The sequence below is a fragment of the Macaca mulatta genome, chromosome 9 (genome assembly GCF_049350105.2).
Source record: "Macaca mulatta isolate MMU2019108-1 chromosome 9, T2T-MMU8v2.0, whole genome shotgun sequence".
In the NCBI taxonomy this organism is placed as follows: Eukaryota; Metazoa; Chordata; class Mammalia; order Primates; family Cercopithecidae; genus Macaca; species Macaca mulatta.
Genome location: NC_133414.1, coordinates 81,946,944 through 81,967,618, shown reverse-complemented (window position 1 = coordinate 81,967,618; position 20,675 = coordinate 81,946,944). Strand labels below are relative to the sequence as shown.

At 40.8% G+C, this 20,675-nt stretch overlaps 1 protein-coding gene across 1 annotated transcript in view; it reads right to left on the bottom strand.

Annotated features, from left to right (window-relative positions):
• The window catches only part of DNAJC12 (DnaJ heat shock protein family (Hsp40) member C12), a 45,181-nt gene that overhangs the window by 14,766 nt on the left and 9,740 nt on the right, over nucleotides 1-20,675 (bottom strand). The window contains exons 2-3 of the mRNA XM_015147519.3: nucleotides 15,596-15,674; nucleotides 3,813-3,952 (exon numbers count right to left, since the gene is read on the bottom strand). Of these exons, the coding sequence (XP_015003005.1) occupies nucleotides 3,813-3,952; nucleotides 15,596-15,674 (219 nt within the window). The remainder of the gene's footprint in view (nucleotides 1-3,812; nucleotides 3,953-15,595; nucleotides 15,675-20,675) is intronic.

The following is a 20,675-nucleotide window of genomic DNA, read 5'->3' as shown; positions in this document are numbered from 1 at the left end:
AGGAATTTTCCGAAAGGAAATTCCCAAGATATGATCCTGTGTGTGATGCTACAAAAGTATACTGTGATTTGGCCTGCCTTGTGGGTACAGGGACTAATAATGCTCCCAAACAATGCTTTTCCTTCCAGAGGGATTATACTGTTTAAATAAAAAGCAGAAACACAGGGTTGATGGTGTGAAGGAAAGGGAATTTATGAGATTTAACAATCTAGCCAGGCGTGGTGGCTCACACCTGTAATCTCAACACTTTGGGAGGCCGAGGTGGGCAGATCACGTGAAGTCGGGAGTTTGAGACCAGCCTAACCAACATGGAGAAACCCTGTCTCTACTAAAGATACAAAATTAGCCGGGCGTAGTGGCGTATGCCTGTAATCTCAGCTACTCGTGAGGCTGAGGCAGGAGAATTGCTTGAACCTGGGAGGCAGAGGTTGCAGTGAGCCAAGATGGCGCCATTGCACTCCAGCCTGGGCAACAAGAGCAAAACTCCGTCTCAAAAAAAAAAAAAAAAAGAAAAAAAAAATGTATAAATGTGCTGGGCATGCGTTTTAGATACATGTCACTGAAGTTGAAATAATAAAGTTATAATCGTTTTATTGTCAGAATGGCATATATGATAGTCTACCCTTATCCTCAAGGGGTATTCCAAGACCCCATGTGGATGCCTGAACCTTGGGTAGTACCAAACTCTACATATACTATGCTTTTTCTGATATATACACACCTATGATAAAGTTTATAGTTCAACCCCAGTCCAAAACAAGGTGAGTATAGTACAATAAAATATTTTGAGAGAGTGTAAGAGCACATTTACATAACTTTTATTACATATGTTGGTATCATTGTTCTAGTTTATTATTAGTTATTGTTACTAATCTCTTACTGTGCCTAATTTATAATTGTGGCCATATGGGCATAGTTCTCATAAGCTGTTAAAACTATCTCATGCCACTTCAATTGCTACAAATTTTATAAAGAGTTAATGGAAACACATTTTTGGTGAACTGATCATTTGACAAATTGATTGCCTCTGGGACGGCTGGTTGGGTCAGCCCCACGTGGGCCTGTTTGTCTGCTGATTGTTTCTTGGTTCCCAGCTGGGCAAGGTGTCTTTGGGGTGGGTCCAATTGGCCACAGACTACCTATCAGGAAAGCTTCCTACTACGCCCGCATGGCCACAGCTATAAATTAGGCACAGTAAAAGATTAATAACAATAACTAATAATAAACCAGGATAATTATAACAATATATGTCATAAAAGTTATGTGAATGTGCTCTTACACTCTCAAAATATTTTATTGTACTATACTCACCTATTTTTGCACTGGGGTTGACTGCAGGTAACTAAAACCAAGGAAAGCAAAACTGGGAATAAAGGGGACACTACTGAATACCTGACACAAACACCCTAATGGTGACATTTATCTACAAAATGATAGACGTGATCTCTTAGGTGACGAACAATACTAGGTATGATCATTGTTATTAATGTCTCTAGAGTAGCAAATGCAAAATGATGAACAGATGAAATATGCAAAAAGACAAGGCGACAACTAAAATGTTATAGAAAGAAGTGAGGCTCTCACACGCAAAAGTTACTGTAAGGCATAGACAGAAAGGAGGCCGGGGGCGGTGGCTCACACCTGTAATCCCAGCATTTTGGGAGGCCGAGGCAGGCAGATCACGAGGTCAGGAGATGGAGACCATCCTGGTCAACATGGTGAAACCCTGTCTCTACTAAAAATACAAAAAAAATTAGCTGGGTGTGGTGTTGTGTGCCTGTAGTCCCAGCTACCCAGGAGTCTGAGGCAGGAGAATCGCTTGAATTCGGGAGGCGGAGGTTGCAGTGAGTCCATATTGCACCACTGCCTGGCGACAGAGTGAGACTCTGTCTCAAAAAAAAAAAAAAAAAAGAACAAAAAGGAATGAAAGGAAAGTTATAGAATGTCTATCAAATGAGGTATAGAACAGGTAATACTTGGTATATACGATTCAAAGTCCACTGTGGAAGAGAAATAGAAGGATATCAGAAACAATAAGGTTTAGCCCAAACAAAGAAGACTATATGAGAAAAAAAAATCAATGCTAATTTGAAGCAGAGAGATAGGCATCTCATCATTTTTGTACCACTAATAAAAATAAATTTAAAGCCAAATATAGCCCAGCATACTATTTCAACTTTGCTGACAAGAGAAATGATGCAGCCAGTAATATCTAAAATGTAATTATTGTAAAACCTCAAACAGTTCACAGTTAAGCTACATTCAAAGCAGAAATGATGTGTTTGGAGACAGGAAATTAGTATTTAATGGAAAGATGTTGGCAATATAAATCCAAGTGGGGATTTGGAGAAGAGTTTTTGAAAATACTAAAAATACAAAAAATTAGCCGGACTTGGGGTCGGGTGCCTGTAGTCCCAGTTACTCGGGAGGCTGAGGCAAGAGAATGGCGCAAACCCAGGAGGCGGAGCTTGCAGGGAGCCGAGATCGCGCCACTGCACTGCAGCCTGGGCGACAGAGCGAGACTCTGTCTCAATAAATAAATAAATAAATAGAATAGAATAGAATAGAATAGCAAGAGTCAGGAATCCAGTTGCAGTTACAGTGTGTGACACTTAGAAGACAGGGAAATATGGTTATGCAGAGTTGGTAGAACAATATTTAGCTAGTGTCAAAAAGGAATTTTGAATTTACACAACGAAAATGACAAAAATCTTATTTTTTGATACATAAAGTCACAATTTTTTGAAAGATTCCCTCTAGTAATTTTGTGCATTTATACAATAATCATATGGTTAGTCTCTCATAAATAATTAGCCCATCTTAAACAAATCCACATGAATGCACACTTCTTCCCAAAATGCAAAGAAGAAAACAGCTTACACTTTATGTAGAGTGGCTTTAATTATATACTTTGGAATTTTTCATTGCTCTTCCCCATTATTTCAAAAACACCCTTCAGTATTATGGGCCTTTTATCAACAATTTGCTCAAGTCTTCAAAAATAAAAACTCTGAAGAAGGAAATCTAAATGTAACCCTGAAGGACTATAATTTAAGAGATGTGAATCATTTTATACACTAATTCTAATAACTGTCCCTGAAAACTTACCTATGAGGTAATTTCTGTATTATAAGTCCCATGTCATAGAAAAATGTTCCAATGGAGAGAATCTAGGTAATAAATCATGCCTAAATATTTAAAATTACATTTTGTCTATAATATACAAAGGTCAATGTTGAACAAAATAAACATATGACAGTAATTAGAGTGAATATTTTGATATTTATGCCTTTTAATGACATGAAGAAGATAACACAATGTTTTTAAAGTCTAACAATTCTTTCACCAGAATGTTTAATAGGAATAATTCATGACTTTCTTTGACTAATCAGATCCTGCCTTTTTAATGAAAATTCTAAGCCTTAAAAAGAGAACAAGCTGACATAAATGAAAAAGATGGAGAATATGAATTTACAATGGTTAAAACTCAGCAATTCATGAGCAACTTGAGAAGCACGTTTATTAGAGCTCATAAAACAGTAAGCAATAACAGGGAGTGTGTATACTGAAACAAACAGCCAAAGAGACTGAAAAAAAAATGTAGTCACAGGCTCTTCTGGCACAAATTCATTGCTTCTATTCTGGTGAGTTTCTCTTCATGGGATTTATGGACACTAAATTACATCCAGACTCTGCTAACTTCTTGGTTTTCTCCCTCCTATTGCCAAATGACTCTTTAAGCAACTACATGAGTCTAATCCATGGGCATCCCGAGCTTCACAAATTCACGTCATCCCCAGCAAGAAACCCACCGTCTTCACTGAGTCATTCAAAGCTTCCCACTGCTGGAACGGCATTGACATCTGGCTCCTTCGCCAGTGGTCATAGCGAGCTCGACTCTCTTCATTGGTCAGAATCTCCTTTGCCTTCTGCAGTTTCTGAAAAGTCTCCACTGGAAAACAAATCAAGAAATGAGCACTTCTTTCTCGGAGGGGATATTTTAAACTCCAAAACTATCCAACTGATCTTACTAGAACCATGACTCTGCCACTTACTAGCTATGTGACCTTGGGCCAATTTACCTCATTAAGCTTTTGTAAAGGGTATCAAAAGGACAAGCAAGATCATGGATGTAAAGTGCTTGGCACACAGTTTATCCACTCCCTGTATTGTGCCTCAGTCATGTGCCAGATGCTACTCCTGGTGCTGATGACATAGATGTGAACAATAGACATTATTAGCAGGGGAAAGAGACATTTGTAAACATTGAAAAAATACTGTTCTACCTTGTAGGAAGAAAACTACCTTTTTTAGTGCTGGGTGTGAGAGAGGGCAGTAATTAGGCAAGAAGGACAGTAAAACTGAAGACCCTAAAGCAGGAAGGAGCACGGTGACTTAGAGGAAGTAGGAACTGCCAGTGTGGCTGGAGGACACAATGCTAGGGGCAGAATGATGAGGGATGGGGGGCTATACAGTAGACAGACAATAGCTCAATCAACTAGGGCCTGAGATGTCATGTTAAGGATGCTGGTCTGCTTTTTGTCCTAAGAGAAACGAGAGGCCTTAAGTATAATAAATAACATGGTAGATGCTGGGACAAATGGTAGCTTGTCACTAATCTACTTGACCAGATGGCATATAATAGAAACCTTTTATGGCTCTGTTAGAAACACCTCCAAAATCTCTTCTGCTCCTCAGTGAAGTAAAAACCTTCTGCAGAGCAGAATACAAGATCCATATATAGGCCAGGTGCAGTGGCTCACGCCTGTAATCCCAGCTCTTTGGGAGGCCGAGGTGGGTGGATCACGAGGTCAGGAATTCAAGACCAGCCTGGCCAAGATGGTGAAATCCCGTCTCTGCTAAAAACACACAAAAAAGAAATAGCTGGAGGTGGAGGCAGGCGCCTGTAATCCTAGCTACTCGGGAGGCTGAGGGAGAGAATTGCTTGAACCTGGGAGGTGGAGGTTGCAGTGAGCCGAGACTGTGCCACAGGACTCCAGTCTGGGTGACAGAGCGTACACTCCATCTCAAAAAAAAAAAAAAAAAAAAAAATCAGCCGGGCGTGCTAGTGCACGCCTGTAATCCCAGCTACTCAGGAGCCTGAGGCAGGAGAATCATTGAAACCTGTGAGGCGGAGCTTGCAGGCAGCCAAGTTCGCACTACTGCACTCCAGCCTGTGCGACAGAGCAAGATTCCATCTCAAAACAAACAAAAATTCACATGTTGAATTCCTAACTCCCAAAATGATAGTATTAGGAGATGGGGCTTTTGAGATATGATTAGGTCATGAGGGTGGAACCCTCACGAATGGAATCAGTGCCCTCATAAAAGAAACCCAGATGACTTGCTCACTCTGTTTCCCCCATGCGAAAACACAGCAAGAAGACAATTAACTGAGCATGGCGGCAGGTGCCTGTAATCCCAGCTATTCGGGAGGCTGAGGCAGGAGAATCGCATGAATCTGGGAGGTGGACGTTGCAGTGAGCCAAGATCACACCACTGCACTCCAGCCTAGACGACAGAGCAAGACTCCAAAAAAATAAAAAAATCAATATACAAATAATATCAGTGATGTCTCTACACATTAGCAATGAACAATCTGAAGGCGAAATTAAGAAAATTCCATTTATAAGAGCATCAAGAGCCAGACACGGTGGCTCATGCCTGTAGTCCAGCACTTTGGGAGTCCCAGGCGGGCGGATCATGAGGTCAGGAGTTCGAGACCAGCCTGGCCAACATGGTGACACCCCGTCTCTACTAAATATACAAAAAAAAAAAAAAAAATTAGTTGGGCATGGTGGCAGGTGCCTGTAATCCCAGCTACTCAGGAGGCTGAGGCAGGAGAATCACTTGAACCTGGGAGGCAGAGGTTGCAGTGAGCTGAGACCACACCATTAATCTGCCTGGGCGACAGAGCAAGACTTTTTCTCAAAAGAAAAAAAAAAAAGCTTCAAGAAGAATATAATATTTTTTAAAAATTGAACAAAAGAAGGAACTACACAATATTGTCAAAAGACGCTAAAAAAGATCTAAATAAATGAAAAGACATCCCATGTTCATAAAGATTTACTATTGCTAAAATGATAATACTCCCCAAACTGATCTGCAGATTCAACATAATCGCTATCAAAATCCCAGTTGCCTTTTTTGCAGAAATTGACAATCTAGTCCTAAAATCTGTTTGCAAATACAAGGGACCCAGAATTGCCAAAAATAACTCTTGAAAAAAATAAGAGCAAAGTTGGAGAATTCACACCTCTGAATTTCAAAACTTATACTACAAGGCTACAGTAGTGAAAACAGTGTGGTACTAACATAAGGATAGACATACTTATAAATGGAATAGAATTGAGAATCCAGAAACAAACCCCTCACATTTACAGTCAATTGATTTCAACAAGAGTGCCAAGACAATTTAATGAAGAAAAATCAGTCTTTTCAACAAATGGTGCTAGGACAACTGAATATCAATATATAAAAAGCATGAATTTAGATTTCTACCTTAAGCTATAAACAAATATTGACTCAAATGGATCACAGATCCAAATGTAAGACTTAAAAACATAAAAAAACTGAGAAAAAAACATAGGAATAAATCTTTGTGACCTCAGCTTAGGCAAGAGCTCCTTAGATATGACACCAAAAGCACAAGCAACAAAAGAAATAGATAAATTGGACTACATCAAAATTAAAACTTTTGTGTCTCAAAGAATACCATGAACAAAGTGAAATGACAAGCCATGGAATGGGAAAAAATATTTGCAAATAATATATCTGATAAGGTACTTATATCTAGAATTTATAAAGAACATTTACGCCGGGCGCGGTGGCTCACGCCTGTAATCCCAGCACTTTGGGAGGCCGAGGCGGGCGGATCACAAGGTCAGGAGATCGAGACCACGGTGAAACCCCGTCTCTACTAAAAATACAAAAAATTAGCCGGGCGCGGTTGTGGGTGCCTGTAGTCCCAGCTACTCGGGAGGCTGAGGCAGGAGAATGGCGTGAACCCGGGAGGCGGAGCTTGCAGTGAGCCGAGATCGCGCCACTGCACTCCAGCCTGGGCGACAGAGCGAGACTCCGTCTCAAAAAAAAAAAAAAAAAAAAAAAAAAAAGAACATTTACAACTCAATAAGAAGACAAATAACTCAAATGCAAAATGGACAAAAGGCTTGAATGAACATTTCTCCAAAGAAGATATACAAATAGCCAATAAGCACCTGAAAAGATCCTGAGCAGAATTAGTCCTCGAGGAAATACAAATCAAAACCATAGTGAGATACCACTTTATACCTACTAGGATGGCTAAAATTAAAGGATAATAATTGTCTAGAATGTGAAAAAGTTGGAATTGTCACACGTGACAGGTAGGAATGTAAAGTGGTATAGCCACTTTGAAAAGCAGTTTGGCTGTTCTTCAAAAATATTAAGCAGAGTTGCCATATGACCCAACTTTTATAATCCTAGGTATATATCCATGAGAATTGAAAACATATGTCCACACAAAAACTAGCATATAATAGCAGCATTATTCATAATAGTCAAAAGTGAAAATAACACAAATGTCCATCAACTGTGAATTGATAAACAAAATATGGTATATCCACATAAAAGAATTATCTTCCAGCCATAAAAAGGAATGAAATGTTGATATGTGCTACAACATGAATGAGTCTTGAAAATATGCTAAATGAGGCTGGGTGCAGTGGCTCATGCCTGTAATCCCAGCACTTTGGGAGGCTGAGATGGGCAGATCACCTGAGGTCAGGAGTTCGAGACCAGCCTGACCAGCATGGAGAAACCCCATCTATATTAAAAATACAAAATAAGCCGGGCATGGTGGTGCATGCCTGTAATCCCAGTTACTTGGGGAGGCTGAGGCAGGAGAATCGCTTGAACCCAGGAGGTGGAGGTTTCGGTGAGCCATAATCATGCCATTGCACTCCAGCCTGGGCAACAAGAACAATACTTAGTCTCAAAAAAAAAAAAAAAGATGGGGCTATTGAACGCTACAGGAAAATAAATGAATGAATAAAAGTATCTCGCCATAGCAGTTTGGTCCAGTGAGAGCAATCCTTCCTGTTGCTGACGACAATGTAAATGTCCCATTATATAAATGAGATGTCACTTTTTCCAATGGGAATAAAAAGCTTATTAAATTACCACCAAGGATGCACATGCCACTTGCTACTCGTGTGGTGCTTGTAAAAATTTATGTATTTATCTGTGAGTCACCTTCGTCATTGTTGGCTTCACTTTCCAGAATTCCCAGAATGAAAGAAGCTGCTTAGAATTATTCTGATGTAAGTCCCTCAACAACAGTTGATAAGCAGAAAGAAAAAAGAAACCTTATCTTTCCTATAACACGAACTTTCTCTTGTTCCATCCACTTCACCACATTTAACAAAGGTAAGTTTGGGTTTATATTTTTCCATTAATGTAGCAATTAATCAAATGAGTCACACAAGGTAAACACGTGCCAGTTCTGGGAAGAGAGATCTCATTTTGTAAGCTTATATGAGCAAATGATGCTGCAAGTCTTGCGAGACATTCTGATTTAACTCCTGGGTCTACCTTCAAAATACAGAGGTTATTTTAAATTCATATTTCACAATAGAATTTGCATTATAACAGTCACATTTTAAATGTATGCTATTTACAATTACTTGAGAAATAATAATGATATGATATCAAAATACGCTTTGAAAAAATCTGGAAGAAAATATACCAACTGTTAATAGTAGTTCTCTATCAGGGAAAGATAAAAGCAGACTTTTTCTTCCAATTTATTTATTAATTATATTACTTTTATTCTATGGGGAAAAACAGTAAAGACTGTAAAGTTAAAAAAAAAATTGAGACATTAAAAGATATTAGTTAACAAAGGATAAATTGTTCCCCTTCTTCTAATATCCAAATGTCTTTGAAGTTTGCACATCAGTAACAAAAATGCCATTCCACAGGTTCTTAATTTAGTCTGAAGTTTACTTTCTTTCTTTTTTTTTTTTGAGACAGAGTCTCTCTCTATAGCCCAGGCTGGAGCACTGTGGCATGATCTCACCTCACTGCAACCACCGCCTCCTGGGTTCATGTGATTCTCCTGCCTCAGCCTCCACAGTAGCTGGGATTACAGGCACCCACCAACACACTCAGCTAATTTTTTGTACTTTTAGTAGAGACGAGGTTTCACCATGTTGACCAGGCTTGTCTCAAACTCCTGACCTCACATGATCTGCTCACCTCAGCCTCCCAAAGTGCTGGGATTACAGGTGTGAGCCTTCACACCCAGCCTTAGGTCTACTTTCTTCATAGCCATGGAGAAGTTAATAAAGTGTTAATCTGAAACAGTTACTGTCACCCACACAAAGTGCTGGCATGAGCACCCGCCAGGAGCTCTGGGGATCAGGGACACTATTTCTATAGCAAAGTCAGTCCTGTCTGCCGCACCCACGTCTGCAGAGCGGAAGGGATTTCTAGTGGCCTTAGATTTACTTTTTTTTTTTTTTCAGGGAATAAAAGAATGATCTAATCATTACTTATAAAAAGAGAAAACTATCCCATCATGTGAAATGTCTACCTCGGGCTGCTACATAAAAGCAAGGAAAGACAATCCACTGAATTAAAATTGCCAGCATCCATTAAGCACTTCCCACATGCGGGACTCTTCATTTAATCTTCACAGCAGATGCTTGGAGTAATATACTACTAATCTATCTGCTTTACCTACAAGAATGCTGAGGCTCAGAAAGATTGCCCAAGATCAACTAGACTGTAAGTGGAATGGGAGCAATCCAGACAAACAAGCCTGTGTTTATATCCATTACTCCATCATGCTACCACATCAGTAATTTCAATGGCAACAGTTCAGGCTATATTTAGCGGACCAAAAAGGTATAGATATGAGTTTAATTTCTCCTACCCAAAGTTCCTCTACTGTCTAGCTTTTCACCTTAATTAGATACATTTCACAATCTGTCCACTATATTCTGGATTTCCATCAAGCTAAACTTCAGTATCCAAGTGAATTTTTAAAGATATTTTGAGGTTGGGTGCAGTGGCTCACTCCTGTAATCCTGGCACTTTGGGGGGCTGACGCAGGTGGATCACTTGAGGTCAGGTGTTTGAGACCATCCTGGCCAACATGGTGAAACCCCGTTTCCACTAAAAATACAAAAATCAGCTGGGCGTGGTGGCACACGCTTATAGTTCCAGCTACTCGGGAGGCTGAGGCAAGAGAATCACTTAAACCCAGGAGACAGAAGTTGAAGTGAGCTGAGATTGTGCCACTGCACTCTAGCCTGGGCGACAGAGCAAGACTCTGTCCTGCCCAGAAAATAAAAAAATAGATTTTGAAATAGTCTGGCCAGGCACAGCAGCTGATTCCTGTAATCCCAGCACTTTGGGAGGCCAAGGAAGGAAGACTGCTTGAGTCCAGGAGTTTGAGACCAGCCTGGGCAACATGGCCAAACCCCGTCTGTACTAAAAATACAAAAAAATTACCCAGGTGTGGTGACACGCATGTGTGGTCCCAGCTACTCGGGAAGCTGAGGTGGGAGAATTGCTTGAGCCTGGGAGGTTGAGGCTGCAGTGAACCAGGATTGCACCACTGCACTCCAGCCTGGGAGACAGAGCGAGATCCTGTCTCATATGTATGTTTGAAATACTTTCATCATTAAGTAACCTTAATCATCCAAGTGTATAAAGATCCACATAAATGTTCAGAAAGTTGTATTAATGAAAACTGAGTAAACGGATGCTTAAATAGATTAAAAAACACCCTCTACCCAAAGGTTGAATCATATATCAAATGCATGCCTGACTAGAGAAGATATTGATGTCTGTGTGCCTTTTCATTTTAAACAATATTTACACAGTCCAGTGTTTCTCTGAACAAGACGCCTTAGGCAGCCCATACATGAAAACCCCCATCACTATGGCAACTAGAAATGGCAATAATTACACAGTGATTCATCATGTATCCTGAATAAAGATTGTTTGTCAGGGACAGAGAAACAACTCACAGTCATGCTTCACTGAAAAGAACCCAGTTAAAGAATAACCTGGGTGGTGGTTGTTTTTAAGTATTTATCAAATTTTTATAATTTTTTTTTTGAGACACAGTTTCACTCTTGTTACCCAGGCTGGAGTGCAGTGGCATGATCTCGGCTCACTACAATATCTGCCTCCCGGGTTCAAGCGATTCTCCTGCCTCAGCCTCCCAAGTAGCTAGGATTATAGGCATGCGCCACCACGCCCAGCTAATTTTGCGTTTTTAGTAAAGACAGAGTTTCACCATGTTGGTTAGGCTGGTCTCAAATTCCTGACCTCACATGAACCACCCACCTTGGCCTCTCAAAGTGCTAGGATTACAGGCGTGAGCCACCGAACCTGACCTCAATTTTTGTAAGTTTATGCTAGGACACCTATCTTAATATTAACTCCAGTTCAGACAGGTAGTTAATATGTCCTCTAAAGAAATGTTTGTGCCAGGGGCCGGGCGCGGTGGCTCATGCCTGTAATCCCAGCACTTTGGGAGGCCGAGGCGGGTGGATCATGAGGTCAGGAGATCAAGACCATCCTGGCTAACACGGTGAAACTCCATCTCTACTAAAAATACAAAAAAATTAGCCGAGCGTGGTGGTGGGCGCCTGTAGTCCCAGCTACTCAGGAGGCTGAGGCAGGAGAATGGCATGAATACGGGAGGCGGAGCTTGCAATGAGCGGAGATAGCGCCACTGTACTCCAGACTGGGCGACAGAGTGAGACTCTGTCTCAAAAAAAAAAAAAAAAAGAAAGAAATGTTCAGGCCCAGCTGGGTGGCTCATGCCTATAATCCCAGCCCTTTGGGAGGCTGAGGCAGGCGGATCACCGGTGGTTGGGAAATCAAGACCAGCCTGGCAAACATGGTGAAACCCCTTTTGCACCAAAAATACAAAAATTAGCCAGGTGTGATGGCTCATGCCTGTAATCCCAGCTTCTCAGGAGGCTGAGGGACAAGAATTGTTTGAACCTGGGAAGCGGAGGTTGCAGTGAGCCGAGATTGTGCCACGGCACTCCAGCCTGGGCAACAGAGTGAGACTGATGCAAAAAAAAAAAAAAAAGAGAGAGAGAGAGAGAAATGTTTATGCATTCACTTATTCAAGAAATTGTGCAGAATAGATGTCCTCTTCAGTAAGTGGCACACTAGGGGCACACAACTGTGAACAAGACAAGCAGGGCGTCTGCCTTACTGAGCTTCCAGAATGACTAATAAGTAAACATGCAATAAGGAGACAGTGTGACACACAGTCTGCTGCCTGACGTACAGGGTGCTCTTGGTAGGTGGGACACACGGGACTTCCCAACTGATGGTCAGCTGAGACCTGACACAGAAACACAACCTGGCCAAGTAGTCAGGGACATGTGTGAGCCACAGAGTGTTCCAGGCAGAAAGCATCAAGCATAGAGGGCTGGGGTATAGAAAGAGCAGGGCACATGAAGGAACTATTGTAGTTCTGAGTGGCTGAAACATGAAATTCTAGGCACAGCAAAGGAAAGCAAAAGGGGATGGAGAATTAAGGTACACAGCATGAAGGGATTTGTGCCTAAATTATCAACAATGACAAAGGATGAACTACCGCACAGTACATCACAGACATAATGCGAAGCAAAAGAAGCTACACACAAAAGAGTACATACCGTATGATTTGATTTATATGAAATCCAAAACTGCAAAACTAGTCAATGGTGATAGAGATCAAAAAATGAGAGAGGGTGCTGACTTTGAACAAGAAGTGAAAGGAATTTCTGGGGTGCGAAGATGTTCCACATCTGTCTGGGCAGTGGTTAACCCGGTTATACATATGCACAAATTTATCAAGCTCACACTTATTATTTGCTCATGGTACCTTAAACAAGTTAATAAAAAGGATAAAAAAAAACAAATGAGCAGAAGCAATAGTTAAATATCGAACAAAAGATTACCTCACATATAGAAAAATGATCTGTTTTTGCAAATCAAAGGAATCAATGATTTCTAGAGAAAATAAATAAAGAACTTGAAGACAAGGAAAACATTTTCTTTTTTTTTTTTCTTTTCTTTTTTTTGAGATGAAGTTTCGCTCTTGTTGCCCAGGCTGGAGTGCAATGGCGCAACCTCTGCTCACCACAACCTCCACCTCCTGGGTTCAAGCAGTTCCCCTGCCTCAGCCTCCCGAGTAGCTGGGATTACAGGCATGCGCCACTACACCTGGCTAATTTTGTATTTTTAGTAGAGTCAGGGTTTCTCCATGTTGGTCAGGCTGGTCTTGAACTCCCGACCTCAGGTGATCCGCCTACCTCGGCCTCCCAAAGTGCTGGAATTACAGGCGTGAGCCACCGTGCCCACTCAAAGAAAACATTTTCTAAATAAAGAAGAGTTTGGATTTGTGCCATGTGGAATTATAGATAGGTCTTAGTATGATATTATCCTTGTAGAAAAATCACATATGCTCACATGCTATATGCATATAGTAAACATAACCATCAAATTTAAGATATAAGGCCAGGCGCAGTGGCTCACACCTGTAATCCCAGCACTTTGGGAGGCCAAGGTGGGCAGATCACCTGAGGTCGGGAGTTCGAGACCAGCCTGACTAACATGGAGAAATGCCGTCTCTATTAAAAATACAAAATTATCTGGGCATGGTGGTGCATGCCTGTAATACCAGCTACTCTGGAGGCTGAGGCAGGAGAATCGCTTGAACCCAAGAGCCAGAGGTTACAGTGAGCCAATATCGTGCCATTGCACTCCAGCCTGGGCAATAAGAGCAAAACTCCGTCTCCAAAAAAAAAATTAAGATATAATATTACCTACCCTGAGGATAAAATCAGAGTAAGGAAACACAAGAGACTTCAACTGCACTGGTAAAGTTTTAAGCTGGGTGGAACATATGTGGACATCTGTTAGAGTATTCTTTATTCCTTTTTGTGCATATTATTTTCTTCCATAATTAAAAAGAAAAATCTGCAATGAGAAGCACTTAAAGAATGCTGTAGCAATCCAGGCACGAAATGATGAGGGCTTACCTACAGCAATGGCACCCAGGATGAAGGGAGGAGGACACAGTGGAAAGAGACCCGGAAGGTAAAGCAACAGTGTTTGGCAATTGCCCAGATATGGACATGAGGGAGAGGAAGGAGACAAGGCTTCCATGACACCACCTGAATGGATGGTGGTGTCATTCATAGAGATGGGATAACAGAAAAATAAACAAGATTTCAGAGGGGGTGATAAGACAATAATGAGTCTAATTTTTGACAGGGTGACTTTGAAATGTTTCCAAATGGAAATTTCCCAGAAACAGTCAAAACTACAGTCTTAACATGGGGAGTGAGAACTAGGTTAAGGATAGATTTGGGGGCCATCAAAAGAGCTGGTGATTTAAGCTACAGACCTGGACAAGGCTTCAGGAGAAAATGGGGAGTGGGCTCAGAAGAGAGCTTAGGAGGGAACCTTGGGGCAACAGAGGAGTCACAAAGGAGACTGAGAGAAAGCAGCCCAAAGAGGCTGGGGGAGAACCACGAGTGCATAGTATCCTGACAGCTAGGAGAAAAAAACTTTCTTTCAAGGAGGAAGGTATGGTCACCAGGGCCAAATTTTGATGCAAGTTCAGGAGAGATAAGTACCAAAAGGTAACCACTAGATTTGATACTCAGGCAGTCCTTGGTTTATTTCTGAGAAACTAGGGAAGTCAGAGTGGAATAAATGGAAAAATAGGGAGAAGGGAAATAGGGACATCAACTGTGGACTTCTTTTTCAGGAAGTCTGGGTCTGAAGAGAAGAAGAGAGGCAGGGAAGTAGAGAAGAGAGACAGATTGCCGAAGGATTATTGGTTTGTTCACATTTTTCACAAGCCTGGATAGGCATAAGCATATTTAAGTGATAGTGAAGGAAAGAAACAAAAGTATGACTATATGGATATATTCGGGTTCCCAATAACGAAGAAATCACAAGTTTCTCATCAAGACAACCGCCTAGCCGGATACACACCTGTAATCCCAGCACTGGGAGGCCGAGGCGGGCGGATCACTTGAAGTCAGGAGTTCGAGACCAGCCTGCCCAACATAGTGAAACCCTGTCTACTAAAAAAATACAAGGAAAAAAAAAATTAGCTGGGCATGGTGGTGCGCACCCGTAGTCCCAGCTACTCGGGAGGCTGAGGCAGGGGAATCGCTTGAGCCCGGGAGCCAGAGGTTGCAGTGAGCCATGATCGCACTATAGCACTCCAGCCTGGGTGACAGAGACTCTGTCTCAAAAACAAAACAAAACAAAACAAAGACAACCACCTGGTTACAAATATACTTAAGTTATGTTAACACTCAATAACTGGTGAAATAAAGCATGAACTAGAAGAATTTTAAACCACAAAGCAACACATTATAGCAGAAAGAAAAATGGATCTTAAACGACTACTGTTAGAAAAGATCCTGCACAGCCTTCTCCCTTTCTATCATCCAATAATGCAAAGAAAGAATACGTTTCAGCAAAATAGACAAGAAAAAATTAAGTTACTATTCACTGGCTTTTGGTTCTATATACTACTCATTTTCTTGAGAAATAGCCTTTATTAAATTCTTACCAGCTTTGGGGTTTTCAGGATGCTTGTCTGGGTGACATTCCAGAGCTCTGACTTTAAATTCTGCCAGGATTTGTTCAACCTAAAACAAAAATCAGTGTTTAAAATAAGGTGTCATGCCAGGCGCAGTGGCTCACGCCTGTAATCTCAACACTTTGGGAGACTGAGGCAAGCAGATCGCCAGGAATAAGACCAGCCTGGACAACAAAGCGAGATCCAGTCTCTACAAAATATAAAATAATTAGCTGGGCATGGTGACACATGCCAGTAGTCCCATTTACTTGGAAGGCTAAGGCAGGAGGACCCCTTGAGCCCAGAAGTTCAAGGCTGCAGTGAGCTATGATGGCACCACTGCACTCCTGCCTGGGTAACACAGCAAGACCCTATCTCAAAAAAAAAAAAAGGTCAAACTTAAATGTCATAAAGGAAGAAGTTGGGGCATCAATCCTCCCCAAAACAGCCATGATCGACCCAACTTTTTTTGATCCCTATATTTCTATTTTGACTTTTTCCTCTAAGAAATAATTTCCTCAATAACGAAATTCAGAAAGCATCCAATAAACGCTCCTACTGAAATAGTTGTTGTGATGACAATTTAACTACTTAATTTAAATGATGGCCCAAGAGATCTATGAGCTCAAAATATTTAAATATCCAGGCCAGACATGGTGGCTCACACCTGTCATCCCAGCACTTTGGGAGGCTGAGGCGGGCAGATCACAAGGTCAGGAGTTCGAGGCCAGCCTAGCCAACATGGTGAAACCCTGTCTCTACTAAAACTACAAAAATTAGCCAGATGTGGTAGCAGGTGCCTGTAATCGCAGCTACTCGGGAGGCTGAGGCAGGAGAATCGCTTGAACCTGGGAGGCAGAGGTTACAGTGAGCCAAGATCACACCACTGCACTCCAGCCTGGACGACACAGTGAAACTCTGTCTCTAAATAAATAAATGAATACATACATACATACATACATACATACATACATACATACCCAAAATGGTCAGGTAGGTTTCTCCTAGGAATATATAAAATATCCAAATTCTTCAAAGATGCTTAGCCACCATTACTCAAGGATAACTGTCTCTGAATTATAAGTTATAATTTACAAATTATCTATTACAAAGCTCCTTCTTCCCGTCTTTTGGTCTCTTTTATATTAATAATTTCAGAATTAAATGAAAAAGAACATAATCTAAACGTGATAATTTTATTACCAATTAGGAGCTTCATTAGAGATTTTGATTTGGAAAACAGAAACTCCAGCCCAAACTAAAATGAGATTTGAGCAGCATCAATGATTTGATTTGATTTCACTTACCCATCTAATCCCTATTATCATGAATTATTAAGACTTGGGTTTATTAATTATAATTGCAATGACAGCAGCGGGAAACAATAGTGGTTATGTGGCTCTAGAATCTGACTGCTTGGTTTTATTTTATTTATTTTTATTTTATTTATTTATTTACTTATTTATTTATTTATTTATTTTTGAGACAGAGTCTCGCTCTGTCACCCAGTCTGGAGTGCAGTGGTGCGATCTCGGCTCACTGCAACCTCCACCTCCTGGCTTCAAGTGATTCTCCTGCCTCAGCCTCCCGAGTAGCTGGGATTACAGGTGCCCACCACCACACCTGGCTAGTTTTTGTATTTTTAGTAGAGACTTACTAGAGATTTCGTAGGGGTTTCACCATGTTGGCCAGGCTGGTCTCGAACTCCTGACCTTAGGTGATCCCCCGCCTCAGCCTCTCAAAGTGCTGGGATTATAGGCGTGCGCCACCACACCTGGGCAGATGGCTTGGTTTGAAATCCCAGTTCTGCCACAAGGCTTTAGGCAAGTTACATAACATCCATGTGTCTAGGTTTACTCATCTTTACATCAGATGAATAATATAAGTAGAGCACTTAACACAAAACCTGATCATCATAAGAACTCAATAATAGTGGCTATTATTAAATATAGGCGGTTAAAGTCTAAAGTCATTCAGATAGTTACTAAAAAGAGCTGAGTTTTTTGTTAACTTAACAGTCAAACTTTGTTTTTTCTTTCTTTTTTTTTTCTTTTCAGAGACAGTCTCGCTATGTCACCCAGGCTGGAGTGCAGTGGCTATCCACAGGCACGATCCCACTACTGATCAACACAGGTGTTTTGACCTGCTCCATTTCCAACCTGGGCTGGTTCACCCCTCCTTAAGCAACCTAGTGGTCCCCCACTCCCAGGAGGTCACCATATTGATGCTGAACTTAGTGTGGACAGCCCGTTGGCGCAGCATGACAGCCCAGAACTCCTGGGCTCAAGTGATCCTCTTGGTTCAGCCTCCCAAGGAGCTGGGATTACGGGCATGTGTCACCATGCCCTATGGCCAAATTCATCAGGCTTAGGAAATTATCATGGGGTTCCATATTTACTAACCACTAATTAGTGAAAACAAATTAGCTCTTGTTTGAGAAATTAAATCTCAAGCACCTTAGCTGAATATTGTCAAAGGATTCATGGTAGAAACATATTTTTATCAGTTCCATGTCATCATTAGTCAACTCGCATAAGGAATGTCTTCACTTTTACAACCAAAGTCAGACTGTATTAGATAGGCATATGTATAAAACCCAGACTAATAACTCTATTATTTTCTTTGTTAAACTTCTGAGAACACCTATGAATAATAGGAAAAGATGACTTCCTGTTAGGAACTATAATTAACTATGTGTTTCCTCTTTCTGGGTGCTGTCTTTAACCATCAGTCACCATAACCTGCTTATATAACAAATAAAACTGAGAATTAGACTTGTTTTTAAATTTTAAATTATTAAATATTCTATAGAGTGTAGTAGTAAGCATTTTTAAATTAGTAAGTCATTTATAAATACTTACAAACTCTCTTTGAAAAACATTCTATCACTACAGAAAAAAAGTGAAAAAGTCAAAATCCTTTTATTCCTCATTCAAGGAATATACCCAGGAGAACACGTTATATCCTTGAAGACATACCTTTTTTTCTTTTTTTTTTTTTTTTTTTTTTTTGAGTCAGCATCTTGTTCTGTCACCCAGGCTGGAGTGCAGTGGTGCCATTTTGGTTCACTGCAACCTCCACCTCCTGAGCTCAGGCAATCCTCCCACCTCAGCCTCCCAAAAAGCTGGGACTACAGACATGGGCAACCACACCCAGCTGATTTTGTATGTTTTGTAGAGATGGGGTTTTACCATGTTGTCCACTCCTGGGCCCAAGCAATCCGCCTGCCTTGGCTTCCCAAAGTGCTGGGATTACAGGCATGAGTCACCACACCTGGCCTAAAGATGCACTTTTAATGCATTTATATATATGCATATGTATATATATCTTAGGGCTTTTAAATAATATAAATAGATAAAATTATACCTATATATCAAAGGTAGAAAGTTTTGGGGTTTTATTGTTGCTGCTGTTTTATTTTTTAATTTCTATCCCACTAGAAAACATTCTGGGCTGGGTGCAGTGGCTCATGCCTATAATCCCTGCACTTTGGGAGGCTGAGGTGGGTGGACCACTTGAGGTCAGGAGTTCAAAACCAGCCTGGCCAACATGGTGAAACTCTGTCTCTACTAAAAATACAAAAATTAGCTGGGCATGGTGGCATGAGCCTGTAATCCCAGCTACTCGGGAGGCTGGGGTAGGAGAATTCCTTGAGCCCAGGAGGTGGAGATTGCAGTGAACCGAGATTTTGACACTGCACTCTAGCCTGGGTGACAGAGCAGAGCTCTGTCTCAAAAAAAAAAAAAAAAAAATTCTGGGCTGGGCACAGTGGCTCATGCCTGTAATCCCAGCACTTTGGGAGGCCGAGGTGGGTGGATCACCTGAGGTCAGGAGTTAGAGACCAGCCTGACCAACATGGAGAAACCCCATCTCTACTAAAATATAAAAATTAGCCAGGTGTGGTAACAGCCGCCTGTAATCTCAGCTACTCAGGAGGCTGAGGTTGGAGAATTGCTTGAACCCAGGAGGCAGAGGGTGCAGTGAGCCGAGATCATGCCATTGCACTCCAGCCTGGGCAACAAGAGTGGAACTCCATCTCAAAAAAAAAAAATTCCAGTATTTAGTACATAGAAGCAAATGTGTCAAAATGGTTGATTCTCAGTTTGTTTACATGCATGATTGTTATTTTCTTCTTTATATTTTCTAGGTTTTAACAAATTCATATTTTAAAAAAATAAGAAAGTCTTTTTCTTTCTTATATTATTTTTCATAGCTTTACTATCATAAAGTTTATTACAAAGCTCCCACAGAGCTGGCTTTATGTAAACTGGTAAAGTGGGTGAGTTTATCTTGAACACATTGTATTTATCTTCTGGTCTCCCTACTCCATGTGCCCACTGCCAAGTACAGTCCGTTGGAGCTGACGCCCTCCATGTCAAGGTCCACCAAATCCTGCCTTCCTGACCCAAGTCCAGTAGTCTGCAAAACTGCCTACCCTGTTGTCCTGTAAACATACAAAAAATGTTCAACTTTACTCGTAATCAAATAAATCAAAATATCCAAAGGATGGTAATGACCAGTGTTACTGAGAGTGCAAAGAAATGAACATTCATGCTCTCCTGGTGGGGACGTAAATAGGTAAAGACTTTCTTGAAAAAAATTGAGACATGTATGTTTGTATGTGTGTGTGTATATATGTGTGTGTCTATATATATATAGATATATGTGTGTATTTATCTCTGTATATGTAGATCAGCTCCATGTCATCCTTAGCCAACTCTCATAAGAAATGTCTTCACTTTTACAGTCAAAGTCAGGCTGTATTAGATAGGCATATGTATAAAACCCAGATTAATAACTCTATTATTTTCTTTGTTAAACTTCTGAGAACACCTTCGAATAATAGGAAAAGATGACTTCCTGTTAAGAACTGTAATTAACTATGTGTTTCCTCCTTCTGGGTGCTGTCTTTAACCATCAGTCACCATAACCTGCTTATCTAACAAATAAAACTGAGAATTAGACTTGTTTTTAAATTTTAAAGTGTTAAATATTCTATTTTCTATCTCTCTGTATATAGATACACACATGTATACGAAGAGCCTTTAATTTATTTCCTAGCCTTTGATTC